Source organism: Schistocerca nitens, chromosome 9 (genome assembly GCF_023898315.1).
Source record: "Schistocerca nitens isolate TAMUIC-IGC-003100 chromosome 9, iqSchNite1.1, whole genome shotgun sequence".
In the NCBI taxonomy this organism is placed as follows: domain Eukaryota; kingdom Metazoa; phylum Arthropoda; class Insecta; order Orthoptera; family Acrididae; genus Schistocerca; species Schistocerca nitens.
In genome coordinates, this window is record NC_064622.1 from 145,946,745 (window position 1) to 145,970,797 (window position 24,053).

Below are 24,053 nucleotides of genomic sequence, written 5' to 3' on the forward strand. Positions count from 1 at the left end.
CCGGCCTTTTCCAAGTATACCTCCTCCTCTTGTGATTCTTGAACAGGGTATTCGCTATTACTAGCTGAACTTGTTACAGAACTCAATTAGTCTTTCTCCTCTTTCATTCCTCGTCCCAAGCCCATATTCTCCTGTAACCTTTTCCTCTACTCCTTCCCCTACAACTGCATTCCAGTCGCCCATGACTATTAGATTTTCGTCCCCCTTTACATACTGCATTACCCTTTCAATATCCTCATACACTTTCTCTATCTGTTCATCTTCAGCTTGCGACGTCGGCATGTATACCTGAACTATCGTTGTCGGTGTTGGTCTGCTGTCGATTCTGATTAGAACAACCCGGTCACTGAACTGTTCACAGCAACACACCCTCTGCCCTACCTTCCTATTCATAACGAATCCTACACCTGTTATACCATTTTCTGCTGCTGTTGATATTACCCGATACTCATCTGACCAGAAATCCTTGTCTTCCTTCCACTTCACTTCACTGACCCCTACTATATCTAGATTGAGCCTTTGCATTTCCCTTTTCAGATTTTCTAGTTTCCCTACCACGTTCAAGCTTCTGACATTCCACGCCCCGACTCGTAGAACGTTATCCTTTCGTTGATTATTCAATACACCGGCTCAAAGACCTGAGGGCGCTAATGCGCTGCTTCCTGGACTCGGGTAGGCGCGCCGGCCCCGGATCGAATCCGCCCTGCGGATTAACGACGAGGGCCGGTGTGCTGGTCAGCCTGGATGTGGTTTTAGGCGGTTTTCCACATTCCACTAGTTGAATACTGGGCTGGCCCCCACGTCCCGCCTTAGTTACACGACGCGCAGACATTTGAAAACGTTCGCACTCTTTCATGGTTTACACGAGACGCAGACAGATGGAGTACACTAATTCCGTCCCGGGGGTTTGGGGTGGCGACAGGAAGGGCATCTGGCCACCCCTTAAAATTAACCATGCCAAATCCGACCTTAACCATGCCGACCCTGCGAAATAATACAAGATAAAGGCACGAGGAAAAGCAGAAGACACTGGTTCAAAGTCCGGTGATGAGGAACCCCTCTCCCGTTTGCCGTCAAGGCATATGGAAAGGTGCCATGTCACGTGGCGCAACTAGGCAGTTATCCATCCAAGTACTGATCACGCCTCATATTGCTTGACTTCGGTGATCTGACGAGAACCGATGTATTCGACGCAGAAAGACCAGTGGCGCTATGCACTTCACGATGGCTTGGCGGCTATAGACGCACGTGTACAAATGGCGCAACATCTGGGAAACGTCACTTAGGAGTCCTACACACGACACAAGCAGGCCTCCTTAACGAGCTCGCTTCAGTTTTGTTAGCACAAGTGTGCGATTTTGCGCTGAGTGTGACCGTACTAACTGAGATGTTTGCGCAAATGGGCTCAAGGACTGTAGACAGCTGAACTGGCTGCTATGATGTTGTGAAGAAGAGCCTCTGATTGCACGGCATAAGTAGTATTACGAGTGTAGCCATCGGGAACGGCTATGTCTAATCTTCATGACAGCGCGGTTTGGCATTGTTTAACTACAAAAAATGCGACTAAATTTCTTTTTTGATTATTATGTATATACTGTAGAATATTCAGTATTTATTCATAATAATGGCCGTGTAAAAATTACTGACAACTGTTGCCCCCTGCTGGATGAAACACATTAGAGAATTTAAATTAAACATTCCAATATGATCAATAGAAATAACTTTTCTAGGCATCAGTACAACAGAAAGTCCTACCCGTCGCACTCCGCAACAATATAACCATTCTCACAAAGCTCCATTCGAGGACTCTAAAGTCTACGCAAAACCTGCAGAACGTGTTCTGTGAGTCTCTCCCAAAACTGATTTTACCAAATCTTTCGTCAAACAAAAAAGTAAATAAGAAAAGAACCTGAAAGGAGTTTCTTTGCTCTAGATACAAAAGTACGATTAATGTAGAAGTATCTCCTGCAGATATTATCAGACCAAACTCTGCCTACTTTGATTTTTTAACGTCTCCGTGATGCTGAGGGAATTAGATTAGGAAATGAGACAAAGTAGTAAAGGAGTTTTGCTATTTGGGGAGCAAAGTAACTGATGATGGTCGAAGTAGAGAGGATATAAAATGAAGAATGGCAATGGCAAGGAAAGCGTTTCTGAAGAAGAGAAATTTGTTAACATCGAGAATAGATTTAAGTGTCAGGATGTCGTTTCAGAAAGTATTTGTATGGAGTGTAGCCATGTATGGAAGTGAAAAATGGACGATAAATAGTTTAGACAAGAAGAGAGTAGAAGCTTTCGAAATGTGGTGCTACAGAAGAATGCTGAAGATTAGATGGGTAGATCACATAACTAATGAGGAGGTATTGAATAGAATTGGGGAGAAGAGGAGTTTTTGGCAAACTTGACTAGAAGAAGGGATCGGTTGGTAGGACATGTTCTGAGGCATCAAGGGATCACCGATTTAGTACTGGAGGGCAGCATGGAGGGTAAAAATCGTAGAGGGAGACCAGGAGATGAATACACTAAGCAGATTCAGAAGGATGTAGGTTCAGTAAGTACTGGGAGATGAAGAAGCTTGCACAGGATAGAGTAGCATGGAGAGCTGCATCAAACCAGTCTCAGGACTGAAGACCACAACAACAACAACAACGCCTCCGTTTATATAAAAGTTATTTGAAATTTCACTACCAGACGACAAACCGCAAATAGAGCTTCCTGTCAAACAATGTATCTGTTAAAATAGTAGGGACGCTCAGTAAGTAATGCAACACGTTTTTTTCTCGGACAGTTTATGTTCAAAAAATGCGGTATTTGTTGTTGGGACATCGTGAAATATACCCTCTATACCCCTCATAATTTCGTGTACTTCCCATAGGTGGCGGTGCTACAAGAAGCCTTTAAAATGGCCTCTGTATAGGAGTTGCGTTCCAGGCAGAGAGCTGTCACTGAGTTTCTTTAGCGGGAAACCACAGCACCGTAGACAATCATAGCCGCTTGCAGAACGTCTACGGAGATCTGGCAGTGAACCAAAGCACGGTGAGCTGTTGGGCGAGACGTATCAAAAATATACTGCAAACCTCTCCGATCCACCACGTGCCGGCTGACAGTACACAGCTGTGACTGGTGCAATGTTGAAAAATGCGGGCACTCTCTCATTTGAGGTGATTGATGGATCACAAACAAACACCTCGTTGCACAGCTAGAGGTCTCTGTTGGTAGCGCTGACATACTTGTCGACCAGTTGGGGTACTCAAAGGTGTGTGAACTTAGGGTTCAAATGGTTCAAATGGCTCTGAGCACTATGGGACTTAACATCGGTGGTCATCAGTCCCCTACAACTTAGAACTACTTAAACCTAACTAACCTAAGGACATCACACACATCCATGCCCGAGGCAGGATTCGAACCTGCGACCGTAGCAGTCGCGCGGTTCCGGACTGAGCGCCTAGAACCGCTAGACCACCGCGGCCGGCTGAGCTTAGGGTTCCTCGCCGCTTAACAGAAGACCATAAAGGGCAACGGAGGAGCATCTGTGAGGAATTACTTGCGCGCTAAAAGGCTGGTGCTCTTGCGGAACATCGTCACAAGCGATGAAATATGGGTTCATCACTTCAAACCGGAAACAAAACGGCAGTCCGTGCAATGGCGCCACACCTTTGCCCCATAGAAGAAAGTTTACCCTCACCCAGTAAATTCGTGGCGACGATCTTCTGGTGTTATGGAACTCTGAAGGTGTTACTCTGTTTGAAGTCCTTTCTCAAAGTGGCTGGCTCTGAGCACTATGGGACTCAACTGCTGAGGTCATTAGTCCCCTAGAACTTAGAACTAGTTAAACCTAACTAACCTAAGGACATCACACACATCCATGCCCGAGGCAGGATTCGAACCTGCGACCGTAGCGGTCTCGCGGCTCCAGACTGCAGCGCCAGAACCGCGCGGCCACTTCGGCCGGCTTTTCTCAAAGTGCAACGATCAGTTCTGAAGTGTATTGTGCTTACATCACGATACTGAAGAAACGACTTCAGCGTGTTCGTCGCCACAAAAATGCAAACCAACTTCTCTTTCCCCGTAACAGTGAAAGATCTCACGCAACTCTGTGCACCAGAGAGGAACTCAGACAACTTCATTGGACTGTTCTTCCCCATACACGCTACAGACCGGAACTCTCAACTTCCGACGTCCATCTGTTTGACCGAATGAAGGATGTACTCCGCGGGATGCAGTACGTGGGTGATGCGGAGATTATTAATGCAGCCTGACGTTGGCTGCGATGTCGACCAGTAGAGTGGTACAATGCGGAAGTACAGGCCCTACCAGTAAGGTAGCGTAACGTCGTCGCGTTGAACGGAGATAATGTTGAAAAATAGGGTTTTGAAGCCGAAAGAGGGGGAATTATCTACATCTACATCCGTACTCCGCAAGCCACCTGACGGTGTGTGGCGGAGGGTACCTTGAGTACCTCTATCGGTTCTCCCCTCTATTCCTGTCTCGTTTTGTTCGTGGAAAGAAAAATTGGCGGTGTGCGTCCGTGTGGGCTCTAATCTCTCTGACTTTATCCTCATGGTCTCTTCGAGAGATATACGTAGGAAGGAGCAATATACTGCTTGACTCTTCGGTGAAGGTTCTCGAAAATTCAATAAAAGCCCACCCTGATCTACTGAGCGTCTCTCTTGCAGAGACTTCCACTAGAGTTTATCTATCATCTCCGTAACGCTTTCGCTATTACGAAATGATCCTGTAACGAAGCGCGCTGCTCTCCGTTGGATCTTCTCTATCTCTTCTATCAACCGTATCTGGTACGGATCCCACACCGGTGAGCAGTATTCAAGCAGTGGGCGAACAAGTGTACTGTAACCTACTTCCTTTGTTTTCGGACTGCATTTGCTTAGGATTCTTCCAATGAATATCAGTCTGGCATCTGCTTTACCGACGATTAATTTAAATGCTCATTCCATTTTAAATCACTCCTAATGCCTACTCCCAGATAGTTTATGGAATTAACTGCTTCCAGTTGCTGACCTCCTATATTGTAGCTAAATGATAAAGGAGCTTTCTTTCTATGTATTCGCAGCACATTACACTTGTCTACATTGAGATTCAATTGCCATTCCCTGCACCATGCGTCAATTCGTTGCAGATACTCCTGCATTTCAGCACAATTTTCCATTGTTACAACCTCTCGATATACTACAGCATCACACGCAAAAATCCTCAGTGAACTTCCGATGTCATCCACAAGGTCATTTATGTATACTGTGAATAGCAACGGTCCTATGACACTCCCTTGCGGCATACCTGAAGTCACTCTTACTTCGGAAGACTTCTCTCCATTGATAATGACATGCTGCGTTCTGTTATCTAGGAACTCTTCAATCCATTCACACAATTGGTGTGATAGTCCATACGCTCTTACTTTGTTCATTAAATGACTGTGGAGAACTGTATCCAACGCCTTGCGGAAGTCAAGAAACACGGCATCTGCCTGGAAACCCGTGTCTATGGGCCTCTGAGTCTCGTGGACGAATAGCGCGAGCTGGGTTTCACACGATCGTCTTTTTCGAAATCCATGCTGATTCCTACAGAGCAGATTTCTAGTCTCCAGAAAAGTCATTATACTCGAACATCATACCTGTTCCAAAATTCTACAACTGATCGACATTAGAGATGTAGGTCTATAGTTCTGCACATCTGTTCGACGTCCCTTCTTGAAAACGGGGATGACCTGTGCCCTTTTCCAATCTTTTGGAACGCTACTCTCTTCTAGAGACCTATGGTACACCGCTGCCAGATGGGGGGCAAGTTCCTTCGCATACTCTGTGTAAAATGGTGTATTGGGTAGCTGAATAAAACCAACAAGCTTTCAGAAAAAAATTTAATAGGATAACTTATTGAATGTCCCTCTTACGATATAATTGCGCAACGTTTCGCACACTGTTCATGTTCATGTTCCACTACAGAAAAATATTGAACAAACAATATTAATTTGATTATTATTATTGATATTTGATTATTATTGACGCACTTATGACTGAATGGCCTGTCCTGTGCGAGAATTCTACCTTCTGGTAACATCATCTACCGAAATTTTAATTAATGTCAGAGAAGGCGAACAACTATGCTGCTGATCTGGATTAATGATTGGTGTGTATCATCCCTATATTTTTACTACTTTGTTTTCCATTTTCAAGCGCAAAAATATTAATTTCGAGAGGCGTTCCTACAACTGAATATAATGACAAGGAACCCACATCCGGAAATGTACTGTTGGGATGCAAAACAATTTCTAAAATCGGATCACTTTCAAATCTCCCGCTTCACGGTAAGCATACAGACCGAGAAGAGGGCACCGTTACCAGTCCGTCTTGTACGCATGACATTACACAACATTGTCGTAGAACTGCAATAGCGGCTGCGAAAAACTGTTACATTGGGAACCAGACGAGTTGACTGGCACACCACAGATGCGCCTACTGTCGACTTTGAAGATGACTTCCTTCGTCAGGCAAAATAGCCTCAGGGCTCAGAACTCACAGGACAGACATCGTTGTCTCCGATGTATGCATATTGTGGAGCGGGAGCTTTGAAAGTCATTCCATTAAGAAACTTATACTCGTATTACATCAAAACGGTACATTTCCGGACATGAGTTACTAACCAAAACTTTATCTACTAAATCCCTTCTACGACTGCTGGAAGCCTGTAATAGGGAATATGGAACTCTTTCTATAAACATACTGTTGTGTTGGCAGAAGAGCCAACACCGTGTTACGAGTGGAAGCCGACATACACGCAGGCTGGCGTGAGGAGGGAAGAACTATACTGACGTGAGGTCTGGAACATGACAAGGAATTCGAATTCTGAAAGCGGACGTAATTAGTTTGAAACTTAACTTTAATCCATCAATGATGAACGTCGCTCTTGACGGTACATGATTCACAATATTACCTGTTCAGAATACATTCGTAGTAACTGAATATGGCACCTTGCTAGGTCGTAGCAAATGACGTAGCTGAAGGCTATGCTAAATTGTCGTCTCTGCAAATGAGAGCGTATGTAGACAGTCAACCATCGTTAGCAAAGTCGGCTGTACAACTGGGGCGAGTGCTAGGGAGCCTCTCTAGACTAGACCTGCCGTGCGACGGCGCTCGATCTGCAATCACTGATAGTGGCGACATGCGCGTCCGACGTATACTAACGGACCGTGGCCGATTTAAAGGCTACCACCTAGCAAGTGTTGTGTCTGACGGTGACACCACACATACATACATTGATAGACAGTGAATGAAATCTTCTAATACCTCTTTCTGTTAACTTTTCGATACACATGACAAAAGTCATGGGATGCCTCATAATATCGTGACAAACACGGCGTAATGCAGCTCTTCGACGTGGCACTGACTCAAAAAGTCGTTGCAAGTTCCCTGCAGAAATACTGAGGCATGCTACCTCTACAACCGACTGTAATTGCTAAAGTTTTGCCGATACAGGATTTTGTGCACGAGCAGACCTCTCGATTATGTCCTGTCAATGTCCGACGGGATTCATGTCGGGCAATCTGGGTAGCCCAATCACTCACTCGAATTGTCGGAATGTTCTTCAAACCAATATCAAACAGTTGTGACCCTGTGACATGGCACATTGTCATCCATAAATATTCCATAATTGCTTGGGACCATGAAGTCCATGAAATTGGCTGCAAATTGTCTCCAAGTAGCCGAATATAACCATTTCCAATCAAAGATCGGTTCAGCTGGACCAGAGGACCCAGTCCACTCCATGTAAACAAGCCCACGCCGTTAAGGAGCCACCACCAGCTTGCACAGTGGCTTGTTGACGAATTGGGTCCACGGCTTCATGGGGTTTGCCCCACACTCGAACCCTATCATCAGCTCTTACCGCTGAAATCAGGACTCATCTGACCAGATCACAGTCATTTGTCTAGCTAGGGTCCAACGGATACGCTGTAGGCGATTTCGTGCTGTTAACAAAGGCACTCGCATCGGTCGTCTGCTGACATAACTAGGTTTGCCAGCCACTTCCAAATATCGGGCCCGTTACCGTTACGACCTTCTTGTCCCGACAAGACACAATTTTGTCCCGATTTTGCAAGATGCTGTTACGAGGTTGGCACAAGTACTGAGTAACGCCGTCCGTTAGCGCAACATGTAAATACAAAAAAAAAAAAAAGTGGCCCTGAGCACTATGGGACTTAACTTCTGAGGTCATCAGTCCCCTAGAACTTAGAACTACTTAAACCTAACTAACCTAAGGACATTACATACATCCATGCCCGAGGCAGGATTCGAACCTGCGACCGTAGCGGTCGCGCGGTTCCAGACTGTAGCGTCTAGAACCGCTCGGCCACTTCGGCCGGCCATGTAAATACAGCCTCATTTAGTTTAGAGAGAGAGCAGGATGGGGCGCTCCGCGCAACACACGGACTTGATCAGGTGATTTGGTGTCACTTGTGTCATACGTCTGTACGCGAGATTTCCACGCTCCTAAACATCCTCAGGCCCATTGTTTCCGATGTGATAGTGAAGTGTAAACGTGAAGGGACACGTACAGCACAAAAGCGTACAGACCGACTTCGTCTATTGACTGACAGTGACCGCCGACTGTTGAAGAGCGTCGTAATGTGTAATGGGTAGATATCTATCCATACCAACACAGAGGAATTCCAAACCGCATCAGGTTCCACTGCAAGTACTATGACAGTGAGGTGAGAAAACTTGGATTTCATGGTCGAGCGACTGCTCATGAGCCACACATCACGCCGATAAATGCCAAACGACGCCTCGCTTGGTGTAAGGAGCGTAAACATTGGGCGATTGAACAGACGAAAAACGTTGTGTGGAGTGATCAATCACGGTACACAATGTGGCGATCAAATGGCAGGGTGTGGGTATGGCGCATTCCCCGTGAAACGTCATCTGCCAGAGTTTGTAGTGGTTGGTTGGTTGGTTTTGGGGAAGGAGACCAGACAGCGTGGTCATCGGTCTCATCGGATTAGGGAAGGATGGGGAAGGAAGTCGGCCGTGCCCTTTCAGAGGAACCATTCCGGCATTTGCCTGGAGTGATTTAGGGAAATCACGGAAAACCTAAATCAGGATGGCCGGACGCGGGATTGAACCGTCGTCCTCCCGAATGCGAGTCCAGTGTCTAACCACTGCGCCACCTCGCTCGGTGAGAGTTTGTAGTGCCAACAGTAAAATTCGGAGGCGGTGATGTTAAAGTGTGGTCGTGCTCTTCATGGAGTGGTCTTGCACCCCTTGTTGTTTTGCATGGCACTATCACAGCACAGGCCTACATTGATGTTTTAAGCACATTCTTGCTTCCCGCTGTTGAAGAGCAATTCGGGGATGACGATTGTATCTTTCATCACGATCGAGCACCTGTTCATAATGCACTGCCTGTGGCGGAGTGTTTACAGGACAATGACATCCTTGTAATGGACTAGCCTGCACAGAGTCCTGACCTGGATCCTATAGAACACCTCTGGGAGGTTTTGGAACGCCGACTTCATGCCAGGCCTCACCGACCGATATTGATATCTCCGCTCAGTACAGCACTCCGTGAAGAATGGGCTCCCAATCTCCAAAAAACCCTGCAGCACCTGATTGAACGTATGCCTGTGAGAGTGGAAGCTATCATCAACGTTAAGAGTGGACCAACACCACACTGAATTCCAGCGTTACCTATGGGAGGCGCCACGAACTTGTAAGTCATTTTTAGCCAGGTGTCCGGGTACCTTTGATCACATAGTGTATGTCAAAGTTAAGAGATTTAGTAGTTATCTTTTCGCCGGCCGGTGTGGTCGAGTGGTTCTAGGCGCTTCAGTCTGGAACCGCGCGACCGCTACGGTCGCATATTCGAATCCTGCCTCGGGCATGGATGTGTGTGATGTCATTAGGTTAGTTAGGTTTAAGTAGTTCTAAGTTCTAGGGGACTGATGACCTCAGATGTTAAGTCCCATAGTGCTCAGAGCCATTTGAACCATTTTGAGTTATCTTTTCACTGACATAGTGATTCCCCACTTACCTTTTAACATAGCCAAGCGGTGTATATCGGGCAAGGCAACTAGTGTGACGTCACAAGTTCGTTCCGTGGAAAGGGTGGGGAGGGAGGGGGTAGCGTATTTCCCGAGAGGCCCGAAGAGCTAGCACGTGACGCCGACTGTGGTGTTGCAGACCCGACGGACAACCCGAAGCTGCGGCCGTACCCTGACTGGTCGTGGCACGACCTGTCGCTGCTGGAGGGCGCCAACGCGTCCGCCGAGGCGCCGGTCATCGTGTCGCCGTTCCGCGTGCGCGCTGACGAGTGCGGCCGGCTGTGGGTGCTGGACACCGGCATCGCAGACATCCTGGGCGGAGCCGCCACCAGGGTGCTGCGGCCGCCCGCGCTGCTCGTCTTCGACCTCAACACCGACACCTTCATCCGGCAGATCACCTTCCCAAAAGAGGTGAGCACTCCATTCTAAACGGCTACTCGCTGAAACCTGCAACTGGTATTGCGTTAGGTTCGCGGGGAGGTGGTTCGAACCTTGATACCAAATACACTGCCGGCTGGAGTGGCCCAGTGGTTCTAGGTGCTACAGTCTGGAACTGTGCGAACGCTACGGTCGCAGGTTCACATTCTGCCTCGGGCATGGATGTGTGTGATGTCGTTAGGTTAGTTAGATTTAAGTAGTTCTAAGTTCTAGGATACTAATGACCTCAGATGTTGTCCCATAGTGCTCAGAGCCATTTTTGAACCAAATACACTACTGGCCATTAAAATTGCTACACCACGAAGATGACGTGCTACAGACGCGAAATTTAACCGACAGGAAGAAGATGCTGTGATATGCAAATGATTAGCTTTTCAGAGAATTCACACAAGGTTGGCGCCGGTGGCGACACCTACAACGTGCTGACATGAGGAATGTTTCCAACCGATTTCTCATGCACAGACAGCAGATGACCGGCGTTGCCTCGTGAATCATTGTTGTGATGCCTCGTGAAGGAGGAGAAATGCGTACCATCACGTTTCAGACTTTAATCAAGGTCGGACTGTAGCCTATCGCGACTGCGGTTTATCGTATCGCGACATTGCTGCTCGCGTTGGTCGAGATCCAATGACTGTTAGCAGAATATGGAATCGGTGGGTTCAGGAGGGTAATACGGAACGCCGTGCTGGATTCCAACGGCCTCGTATCACTAGCAGTCGAGATGACAGGTATCTTCTCCGCATGGCTGTAACGGATCGTGCAGCCACGTCTCGATCGCTGAGTCTAGAAATGTGGACGTTTGCAAGACAACAACCATCTGCACGAACAGTTCGAAGACGTATGCAGCAGCGTGGACTATCAGCTCGGAGGGGTTACCCTTGACACTGCATCATAGACAGGAGCGCTTGCGATGGTGTACTCTACACGAACCTTGCTGCACGAATGGCAAAACGTCATTTTTTCGGATGATTCCAGGTTCTGTTTACAGCATCATGATGGTCGCATCCGTGTTTGGCGACATCGCGTTGAACACACATTGGAAGCGTGTATTCGTCATCGCCATACTGGCGTATAACCCGGCGTGATGGTATGGGGTGCCATTGGTTACACGTCTCGGTCTCCTCTTGTTCGTATTGACGGCACTTTGAACAGTGGACGTTACATGTCAGATGTGTTACGACCTGTGGCTCTTATCATTCATTCGATCCCTGCGAAACCCTACATTTCAGCAGGATAATGCACGACCACATGTTGCAGGTTCTGTACGGGCCTTTCTGGATACAGAAAATGTTCGACTGCTGCCCTGGCCAGCACATTCTCCAGATCTCTCACCAATTGAAAACGTCTGGTCAATAGTGGCCGAGCAACTGGCTCTCACAATACGCCAGTCACTACTCTTGATCAACTGTGGCATCGTGTTGAAGCTGCATGGGCAGCTGTACCTGTACACGCCATCCAAGCTCTGTTTGACTCAATGCCCAGGGGTATCAAGGCCGTTATTACTGCCTGAGGTGGTTGTTCTGGATACTGATTTCTCAGGATCTATGCAGCCAAATTGTGTGAAAATGTAATCACATTTCAGTTCTAGTATAATATATTTGTCCAATGAATACCCGTTTATCACCTGCATTTCCTCTTGATGTAGCAATTTTAATGGCCAGTAGTGTAGATGTGATATCCGCCTCACCATTTTTGCTTTAATCGAGTTTGCAGGTCCTATATGTATCCTGTCCATTGTATCTTGAATAGCTACTCATCTTGTGGCATAATACTCATTTGTGCAGTTATTTTTTTTGGGGGTTGGGGGGGGGGCGGAGGGAGGGGGGGAAGAATCATTGGTCTTCCAACTGCTTTGATGCAGCCCGCTACGACTTCCTCCTCTGTACTATCTCGGAGTGAACTTTTACCGAACATTTCTCAGTTATTTTTTGCATATGTTACTGCAAAAGTAAGATAATTGGTAAATCCTAGAATTGACCGGTGAAACCGAAGATATACCATCGCGGTGTGGTAAAAGTCCGAAATTTCTCATATATGCATAGTTTTCGAACTTTTACCAAGAGGCGTTAGTAAATCCTGAAGAAGACTTGGAAACAATGTTAAACACCACTCCATTGACTCACAGGAAATTGAAAATGACGGCCAAGGAATTATGCCAGTGAATCAAGTACTGGAACAGAAAGAAGGAGGTTGAAAGTGCGGATCCGAGAGGCTGTCAAAGAACGTCTTCAACTGCAGGCAAAGAAAATGAAAGTACCCTCATGTAACAAAATTCCAAAACTTTCAGTTGGACAGAATGAGAGAATTAATGTACCGGATGTAGAAAGGGCAAAAATTGATGCTGAACTTATAATAGCAGTAGTGATAAATATTCAGGTTGACTAATTTTATCAACTTGGTACCAAAGCTGGTAACTGAAGTCATTGTACACTAGGAACCAATTTACATTGTGCAAGGAAAAATTTATCAACGTCGAAGAAGTAGCAAGAGAAGAAATTAATCTACGAGAAGTGGTTACCAAACAATTTTTTGTTGGAGGACAAGGGTTCAGAAAGTACAATTGCTTAAAAAAGTGTTCAACTATAAATGCTTGTGTAAATAGTCTTCCGTATTATGTAATTCGAAATGCCACAATAGTGAGCCTTGTTGTAACAAAAATTAACGGTCACAAGCTATTTTCACGTTTCTCACTAATGTGGAATATTGCTCATTACAATCACATTGGAATGCAAGAATGTTTAAAATACATACATTTACAAAAAATACAAACGATTTCAATAAACTTCTTAGCTGACTTTTTTAAATAAATACGGTTTTAGCAGTTGATATGGGTACATCCTAACATTTACCAACGTCTCTTGGTAAAAGTTCGAAATCTGTGCATACAGTAAGAAATGTCGGACTTTTATCACACAGTGATGGCAAGTCTTAGGTTTCACCAATTAATTATAGGATTTACCAATCACCTTACTTTTACAGTATCATATATATTCCTGGCTCTGTCTATCCTTAAGTTTTTGCCCTCTACAGCTCTCTCACGCACCACGGCGGTCAGGTGGTAACACATTTTCTATCACCCAATACCTTCTTCTGGTCAGTGTCTTCGACATATTTCTTTCCTCGTCGACTGTGCGGAGAATCCCCTCATTTTTACTTTATTAGTCCACTTAATTTTCAGTATACTTGTCTAACACCACAGCTCAAATGCAAATTTCTCTTTTCTGCTTTTCCCGCAGTCCAAGTTCACTTTTGGAAGTAATGTCAGTTTCTAATGTTCGGATGACGCAACTCGGGTAAGGCATGGTTAGAATGTATGTGCTTGGTGCCTGCTAGCTGCCTTCTGCTCCTGTGAGTGTCACTATCGCCGTTTCACAGACAGCCACATTAGTCGATAGTGAAACGTGTAAAACAGGGTTAGAAGCTATTTGTTTGGTGTGCTCATCTTTGCAGGTCGATCTCTCTGTGAAAGTCACTATCACTGTTTTGCTAACAGTCACGTTTTGGACGGTGAAACACCGACAGTCAGTGACATTCGCAGGACAAGGTCAACCAGGACACACAACACATTTTATCCCAACTTTACACGTGTAGCATCACCCAAGCATTACAAATTGGTATAATTCGAAAGTAGATGATCACCTTGCATTTAAGATGTTATAAGAATACAAAGGGTTGGATATCTATATTTTAACATATAAAAATTAAGTTTTCAAAGAAGACGCCGAGTAAATCGAAGCCAATACATGGCCAGCATATATGGGGTGTATCAAAACGAATTATCCGATTTAAAAAATCATAACTATTATGATATTTGAGATATGTGCATGAACAACGTGCTGTTGGAAAGAGCAAACTCTCGAGTTTTACATGGTACATCAAAAAACACCATCCGATTTAAAAAATCATAACTATTATGTTGCTTAAGGTGTACGGCTGCAGTGTGGGAACAATTTGAAAACCGCGTTTACATATGCCGTGCATCTCAAAGGGGGCATGTTGAATACCTATGAAAAGATATGAAGTCGCACGGGGTAGCCATGCGGTCTGCGTCGTCTTATCACGGTTCGCGCGGCTCGCCCCGTCGGAGGTTCGAGTCCTCCCTCGGGCATAGGTGTGTGTGTGTGTGTGTGTGTGTGTGTGTGTGTTTGTGTGTGTGTGTTGCCCTTAGTGTAAGTCAGTTTAATTTAGATTAATTAGTGTATAAGCCTAGGGGCCGATGACCTCAGCAGTTTGGTCCCATAGTCCTTACCACAAATTTCCAAAATTTTCCAAAAGGTATGAAAAGAAACTTTTTGAGTTTCCTGTTCATCAAAAAACAAAATTCATTGTATATGTTTATTAGTTTCAGAAATATAGAAGTGCCAAATCAGATGATTCTTTTTGATACAACCTGTATTATGCTTTTTTTAAGGTTAGCAAAATCGTCACAGCACAGCGTTAAATAACTTTGAGTACACAGACTTCAGCCCACCCGGCTAGCCGTGCGGTCTAACGTACTGCTTCCCGAGCGGGAAGGCTAGCCACAGAAACAAGATGAATTCACAGTCAACCATCTCGATAAAGATGATAGTTCTCCTCACCCTTGATTTTATTTGTGCGGAACGACCAACCTGTCTATGGTAACAGGAGTGAACTAATTTCAGTAGGTAACATTTCCATTGAGTGCGCTTCATATATTGACCAGAGGGCAGCAGTTAATTTAATTGCGAAGCTGCCTAAAATATTAGCTGACAAGGTGCTTGTGGTGTACGGTTTACATTTATATAAATTGGCTGGTCTCTTAAGCTTTTAGATTGGAGATTTTAAATCAAATTCTTTACTTTATGCTCCATCTCTTACGAACTTGTTAAAGTTCAAAACAATATTTCCACCAAGGAGATAAACTTTTGTCAAAATTAAGATATTGCCACATCACAACTGACAGATTTCGGCTTTGAAGCTAATTTCCAAGTGATACTAAGAAGCAGCAAAATGTATCAGCTGTGATAATTTCGCGAATCTGAACAGAGCACGTCTCTCCGACAAGTATCCATAACCTTTTTTAAAAATTTCGTGTTACTGGTTTCAGACAAAGTTTTTTTTGAGCAGATGTAATATAAAATTACATTAGTTAAATTACCACCCAAATATTGCGTAAAGTTATGAGATAATGAGGCTTAAAAAAGGCATTTGTCAACCTTCACCAATAGAGTTTAATGTACCCTTACCGAAACGTAATTATATAAATGTAACTGTACAGTTGCGTGGTATAATGAACCAAAAAAAGTGCGTTCGTTTGATCACATCACTAGAGTATAAAGAAACAATTACTAATACAAACCCTTTTTATATGTACGGAAGCCGGCCGAAGTGGCCGTGCGGTTAAAGGCGCTGCAGTCTGGAACCGCAAGACCGCTACGGTCGCAGGTTCGAATCCTGCCTCGGGCATGGATGTTTGTGATGTCCTTAGGTTAGTTAGGTTTAACTAGTTCTAAGTTCTAGGGGACTAATGACCTCAGCAGTTGAGTCCAATAGTGCTCAGAGCCATTTGAACCATTTTTTTTATATGTACGGAAAATCGAACGATTTATAGATAACGTTAACAGTAGTCGAAAAGTTATGATTTTTCATCAAACCAGTATTCCCATAGTTATCGCTACTTTTCTGCACCTCACTCACGACACGACAAAACATCAAACATACAAGCCACAAACATTACATAGAGCTTTCTCCTCTAAACGAAGCTCGTTGGCCACAAAATGCAGGAAAAGTGTCAGTCGTGAACCAAACGTAGTGACCCACTACGTAGTAGGAGAAAGTGTTGTTAACTAGTGTAACGTTCTTTTATGAAATGTGAAATGAGAAATTTTACGATTACGTTGAATGAAGTCTGAACTGTGGAATGGATACAGAACTCGAATTGTCGTCTTGCGTGTTGTAAATGTAAGTGGTGTGCTTACTCTGTGTTATTGTTAGCAAAACTTTACACGAATTGATAGTGCAATGCAGCTCCCAACACCAATAACGAAATACAGTCATTACAAAATACATTCAGCCCCTTAGTCACTGAATCATCTGACCCTGTTCAAAACTGATAAGTTTGGTTACTGTGCACATAACAAATAAATTAAATTGTCTTACCTCTAAAGGAGCTACGGAGTAACGCGATATATTCTGGTCTCTCATAAGAAATATGAATATGCTAACTACAGGTTCAGCAGTGTGCATTGCTGGCCGTAATATCTTAAATGCACTTGAATTTCATTTGGCTGACAAACGAGAACATTTAAGAAAATTCAACTTCTTTAAAAAATATATGACCTGGACTGGGAGGCGGTACTGATTATGGTGGATTACTACAACTCAGTTTTTTAGCAAAATTATATTTCAAGTTAAGTTTGGCTTTTCAAAAACATCTGACAATTGAAGTAACATTACTCGCAATTTATTCATAAACAATGACATTTAAACAGCAAGTATTATCTAACTTTATTAATCCAACATAAATGCAGACCATCAATTTACACATAGGTGTGTTGACAAATCTTAAAAGCATTACAAAAATGAAATACCTAACTAGTCCTTTTCTCAAAACAGTTTATGTACATTCTAGGGTTATTCAAAAATTACAAATTATCAGCCAACTCATCTATACTAACGCGCTGGCAAAAACAGAAATCATACTTATTTAATAATTTTTTTACCTTATTTCCACGAAGACTTCTGCTTCCATGTTCGACAACATTTACTTACCTACATTAATCTAACTCTTGGTGGCTTCAAACAGCACACCACACAAACTGCTTACTCCATCGTCTTTCCCTCACAGACAGCTACCTACGACTGAGCATCAGCGCTCTCTTGCGCCAGCAAAACAATACAATATCTTTGCTCTGCGGTCGCGCACAGTCAACGATCCGCATTATCGAGTCTATCAGAGACATTCATCGTTAATTGTACACTAGTTTCATTTTTATTTATTAATATTCTTATCTTATTCTGATGCCACATACAATTGTGTCCGAGTATATTCCTTTCACTGGGAACACTTCTCTGACTTTCGCTTCTAGGCAGTCCTGTATTTAAAGTTTAAAATATTTTCTTATTCCATTTTAAAATGGTGGCGTTCACTTTTTATGAGCTGCAGTCTTTTTCATAAATTATAAAAATTATTACGAAACCTTAAGGTTTTCCCAAATGTGAAAACATGCTCCAAGGTACAACATGATAGTTTATACACGAACAAACATGCTATTGAATTTTAAAACCGTTGCAGTCGAGAAAATCTTCTCAATATTGCATTTAATCATTACATTATTATTATATTGCACACCTATACTCAGTAAGTGAAATCAAATTAAGCAGAAGTATTAAGAAAAACCAGTTAGAAGTTAAATACATTCCTGGAAATGGAAAAAAGAACACATTGACACCGGTGTGTCAGACCCACCATACTTGCTCCGGACACTGCGAGGGGCTGTACAAGCAATGATCACACGCACGGCACAGCGGACACACCAGGAACCGCGGTGTTGGCCGTCGAATGGCGCTAGCTGCGCAGAATTTGTGCACCGCCGCCGTCAGTGTCAGCCAGTTTGCCGTGGCATACGGAGCTCCATCGCAGTCTTTAACACTGGTAGCATGCCGCGACAGCGTGGACGTGAACCGTATGTGCAGTTGACGGACTTTGAGCGAGGGCGTATAGTGGGCATGCGGGAGGCCGGGTGGACGTACCGCCGAATTGCTCAACACGTGGGGCGTGAGGTCTCCACAGTACATCGATGTTGTCGCCAGTGGTCGGCGGAAGGTGCACGTGCCCGTCGACCTGGGACCGGACCGCAGCGACGCACGGATGCACGCCAAGACCGTAGGATCCTACGCAGTGCCGTAGGGGACCGCACCGCCACTTCCCAGCAAATTAGGGACACTGTTGCTCCTGGGGTATCGGCGAGGACCATTCGCAACCGTCTCCATGAAGCTGGGCTACGGTCCCGCACACCGTTAGGCCGTCTTCCGCTCACGCCCCAACATCGTGCAGCCCGCCTCCAGTGGTGTCGCGACAGGCGTGAATGGAGGGACGAATGGAGACGTGTCGTCTTCAGCGATGAGAGTCGCTTCTGCCTTGGTGCCAATGATGGTCGTATGCGTGTTTGGCGCCGTGCAGGTGAGCGCCACAATCAGGACTGCATACGACCGAGGCACACAGGGCCAACACCCGGCATCATGGTGTGGGGAGCGATCTCCTACACTGGCCGTACACCACTGGTGATCGTCGAGGGGACACTGAATAGTGCACGGTACATCCAAACCGTCATCGAACCCATCGTTCTACCATTCCTAGACCGGCAAGGGAACTTGCTGTTCCAACAGGACAATGCACGTCCGCATGTATCCAGTGCCACCCAACGTGCTCTAGAAGGTGTAAGTCAACTACCCTGGCCAGCAAGATCTCCGGATCTGTCCCCCATTGAGCATGTTTGGGACTGGATGAAGTGTCGTCTCATGCGGTCTGCACGTCCAGCACGAACGCTGGTCCAACTGAGGCGCCAGGTGGAAATGGCATGGCAAGCCGTTCCACAGGACTACATCCAGCATCTCTACGATCGTCTCCATGGGAGAATAGCAGCCTGCATTGCTGCGAAAGGTGGATATACACTGTACTAGTGCCGACATTGTGCATGCTCTGTTGCCTGTGTCTATGTGCCTGTGGTTCTGTCAGTGTGATCATGTGATGTATCTGCCCCAGGAATGTGTCAATAAAGTTTCCCCTTCCTGGGACAATGAATTCACGGTGTTCTTATTTCAATTTCCAGGAGTGTACATTTCGAAATAGAAGACATTGGAAATTAAAACTAATTTCCTGTTTCAAGACAGGTAAGATTATTAAGACATTAAAGAAACTCAATTCATTTGCAAGTATCACATGTTCCATGATAAAAGAACTTTTTCTATTTCAGGGTACAAGATGCTGCACGGTCGACGAAGTATGTCTTAATTATTGACATGTTGTATACGTAGTTCTAAAGACAAATAGCATTTTAGTTACCATAAAATTCTAAAATTCTGCACCTGAAGAATTAACAATGTGTTTCAAATACGTAGCTTTAATGTATTATACAGCAGATAAATGTGTACGACGCGAAATATTTACAAATGCTGTACAAAACAATCTCATGTCTAACAACAACAGAAACTGTAGAAAATGGCAGAAACTGCTTGCGCCGGTCCGTACCGCACATTCATTCATGTGATTCCAAATATCAGTCACTAACGGACCAAAAAACGTCGTGTATTCCTAGGCACAACCCTCTAGATACAACATCCTCCACTACAATTTCTGTTAATTTCGCTGTAGGTACGTGGTGAAACATTAGTATGTCGATAAAAATACTTATTTACCATTTCTTTCAGTAATTATTTGTTTCTGCTGCCTAGCATTAATGACAGATATTCTTGTGCGTAAGGGTACAAATGTAAACAATAAAGAATTTACAATACTGAAAGAAATTATATCCTAAAACTAAACATATAAAATAATACATTCATAATCATAGAACACTGAAATAACTGAATAAGTGATATGTTGATTTATAATGGGGCACAATGTAATAGAACTTGTACTGGTGATCGGTCTACTTTAGGAGTGCCAGGTTTTAACAGCTGCTGAATGGGCAAACTGTCTTCAAGCATCCTTCATTTCTAGATACTGCTAAACATGACTGATTACAAATTCAAGTTGAATTGTGCCCCTCTATATGTCGATGTACAGTTATTTACTTATTTTTGTGTTATATGATTGTGAAAGCATTTTTTGTATATTTAGTATTAGCAACTAATTTCTTTGAGTGTAAATTATTTGCACTGTACGTTTGCACGATTATGCAGAACAACACGTTTGTCAGCAGTGCTTGACAATGGACTAATGACACCAAAGATAGGTCGCAAAAATAATAAGTGAAACAAAACGCAAATAAGAGTATTTTTGTCATTTAATGATACATAAGAAAAGTAATCTAATTGTAAAGCTTCCTTTAGAGAGATGTATGAAGTAACAGTACCGGGTAGTTATTACTAAACTGACAGTGTTCCGAGCGCTGCAGGAGACTGAAACATCGTAGGTATATTCACTAATCGCTGCGCTCGCAGAGTATGCTGAAAAAATAATCGTTCCGCTTTCTGTCACCAAGTGAAAATATGGCGCTGTAAGTAGGCAAAACGTGAAAAGTTTTCCTATTTTGACGTCAGTATGCTGTCTGTCGCTTGACGACGCGTGTTGATTTCTTTTGTGAAGTGACAGTGTAAAGGGTTAAGACGGTTGATGTTTTCCGTACGAAACGCAGTGGCTGTTGAGAAGAAAGACCGTGCATTGCAGCTGAAGTCGTTTTATCAGAAAGGCACCAATGGCAGGAGCTGCATTGCGGCAATATTGCCGACAGAAACAGTTGCGAAAGGGCATCAAGTCCATACATGGGCTAAAGAATATGACCAAGAAATATGAAGAAACAGTTAAGCTGGTGGTTCAACAGGGGCATGGCAGTTGTTGATGAAGTTGCTAATAACTGTAGCCGTTCATGCAGCACACGCTTCAAATTCTACGTCGGTGCTCGAGCTCTGTCGCGGGAAGTGTCTTTCCCCTGTTCAACAGTTCAAAAGATCATGTGGAGCATTTTATACTGGTATCCATACAAGATTCAGACTGTGCACCAAATGAAGCCCCAAAATAGGATACAACTCCGTGACTGTGCCCGTCGTTTTTTGGCACGCGTGGAAATGGATGTCATGTGACCGAGGAATTTTCGTTAAACAGACGAGGCAGAATTTACGCTGCACGGTGCCCTGAATGCACAGAACTGTCGCATATTTGGTTGAACGCCGCCACATGTTGTGCAGGAACATCCTCTGATGGTGTGGTTTCACAAGCTCCTTCATTCTCTGTTCGTTTTTCTTCTAGAGAGCCTCTTATGTGTGCAGCTACATCTGCACGTTATAAGGAACTCCTTGCGCTAGATGTGATTCCAGCTTTGCTGGAACTCAACTGTGTCCACACCACTATTTTCATGTCGGATGGGGCTACACCACATGTTACTTGCCAGGTGAATGATTTGCTTCGGTAACGACCGCATCATCCTAGACAATTTCAAGATGTGAGGGCATCCAGATCTCCCGACTTAAACCCATATGACTTCTAGTTGTGGGGAAAAGACTCTTTCTGTGACTCTTCAATTTCTCCAGGCATATTTTATGACGAAATAAATCTCGGCAGCTGAAGTCGTTTTATCATAAAGGCACGAATGGCAGCGCTGATGATGGCAACGTGGTCGATTGCCGGAATATTGTGTCCTATGCACAATAATACCAGGCTGTTCACCCGAGATTTATTTCGTCAAAGATTCTTTCTGATCTGAAGGATGGCATACGCCGAAATACCTTCCTTATTATACTGTATGCTCTGCGAGCAACTGCCGACCACGTCATGTTACGAATGCAGCATGTTACCATACCGAAAAGATGTTGTAAATTGTGACTACATCCTAACAAACGTGTCAGAACCACCATTATCATGTGTCTGACCGTTACTCCCTTTTTCCTGCACCAACACCACATCCTGACGGCCTGCATCGCCACATTTTCACCTGGTGGAACAAATTGGAACTATTATTTTTTTCAGCATACTCCGCTAAAACACCGATTGACGAATATGCCTGCGATGTGACAGCGCCCTTACATGTATACAGCCTGCACGGCAGCATTCGGAAGACCGCCACTTTCAAAACTATTTTAAAAAATGGAACTATCCAGGGAGCTAGAGCTACATTTACATTTATACCCGCAAGCCACCCAACGGTGTGTGGCGGAGGGCACTTTACGTGCCACTGTCATTACCTCCCTTTTTTGTTCCAGTCGCGTATGGTTCGCGGGAAGAACGACTGCTGGAAAGCCTCCGTGCGCGCTCGAATCTCTCTAATTTTACATTCGTGATCTCCTCGGGAGGTATAAGTAGGGGGAAGCAATATATCCGATACCTCATCCAGAAACGCACCCTCTCGAAACCTGGACAGCAAGCTACACTGCGATGCAGAGCGCCTCTCTTGCAGAGTCTGCCACTTGAGTTTGCTAAACATCTCCGTAACGCTATCACGCTTACCAAATAACCCTGTGACGGAACGCGCCGCTCTTCTTTGGATCTTCTCTACCTCCTCTGTCAACCCGACCTGGTACGGATCCCACACTGATGAGCAATATCCAAGTATAGGTCGAACGAGTGTTTTGTAAGCCACCTCCTTTGTTGATGGACTACATTTTCTAACGACTCTCCCAATGAATCTCAACCTGGAACCCGCTTACCAACAATTAATTTTTAAAACAATGTTTAGAGTAACTGATGTTGGATGGGCATCGATACTCTTCAGCATCACATTTCTGCCGGCCGCTGTGGCCGATCGGTTCTAGGCGCTTTAGTCCGGAACCGCGCTGCTGCTACGGTCGCAGGTTCGAATCCTGCCTCGGGCATGGCTGTGTGTGATGCCCTTAAGCCGTCGGCACACGGACCTTGCTGCCGAACGTTAACGTTGAGCGTGCCAAGGTCAACGTGCTGCTGAACGCTCAGGAACGGTGCGACTTGTGCATACGGTACGTGGGCCCCAGCGTGGTATACGATATCGCGACGCACTCTAGCGGCAGTTGTGGGATGTTTGCAGTTCGTAAATTACACTGTTTACTTAACGGTCCTGACAAAACTCTACCATCTGGTGAGCAAGATGTATGAGACAGGCAAAATACCCTCAGACTTCAAGAAGAATATAATAATTCCAATCCCAAAGAAAGCAGGTGTTGACAGATGTGAAAATTACCGAACTATCAGTTTAATAAGTCACAGCTGCAAAATACTAACGCGAATTCTTTACAGACGAATGGAAAAACTAATAGAAGCCGACCTTGGGGAAGATCTGTTTGGATTCCGTAGAAATGTTGGAACACGTGACGCAATACTGACCCTACGACTTATCTTAGAAGCTAGATTAAGGAAGGGCAAACCTAGGTTTCTAGCATTTGTAGACTTAGAAAAAGCTTTTGACAATGTTGACTTGAATACTCTCTTTCAAATTCTGAAGGTGGCAGAGGTAAAATACAGGGAGCAAAAGTCTATTTACAATTTGTATAGAAACCAAATGGCAGTTATAGGACTCTAGGGGTATGAAAGAGAAGCAGTGGTTGGGAAGCGAGTGAGACAGGATTGTAGCCTCTCCCCGATGTTATTCAATATGTATATTTAGCAAGCAGTAAAGGAAACAAAAGAAAAATTCGGAGTAGGTATTAAAGTCCATGGAGAAGAAATAAAAACTTTGAGGTTCGGCGATGACATTGTAATTCTGTCAGAGACAGCTAAGGACTTGGAAGAGCAGTTGAACGGAATGGACAGTGTCTTGAAAGGAGGATATAAGATGAATTTCAACAAAAGCAAAACAAGGATAATGGAATGTAGTCGAATTAAGTCGGGTGATGCTGAGGGAATTAGATTAGGAAATGAGACACTTAAAGTTTGGTTTGGTTGTTTGGGGAAGGAGACCAGACAGCGTGGTCATCG

At 44.5% G+C, this 24,053-nt stretch overlaps 1 protein-coding gene across 1 annotated transcript in view; it reads left to right on the forward strand.

Annotated features, from left to right (window-relative positions):
- LOC126203715 (protein yellow-like) overlaps positions 1 to 24,053 on the forward strand; it is a 111,554-nt gene that overhangs the window by 59,879 nt on the left and 27,622 nt on the right. Inside the window, exon 3 of the mRNA XM_049938090.1 lies at positions 10,191 to 10,462. Coding sequence (XP_049794047.1) covers positions 10,191 to 10,462 — 272 coding nt within the window. The remainder of the gene's footprint in view (positions 1 to 10,190; positions 10,463 to 24,053) is intronic.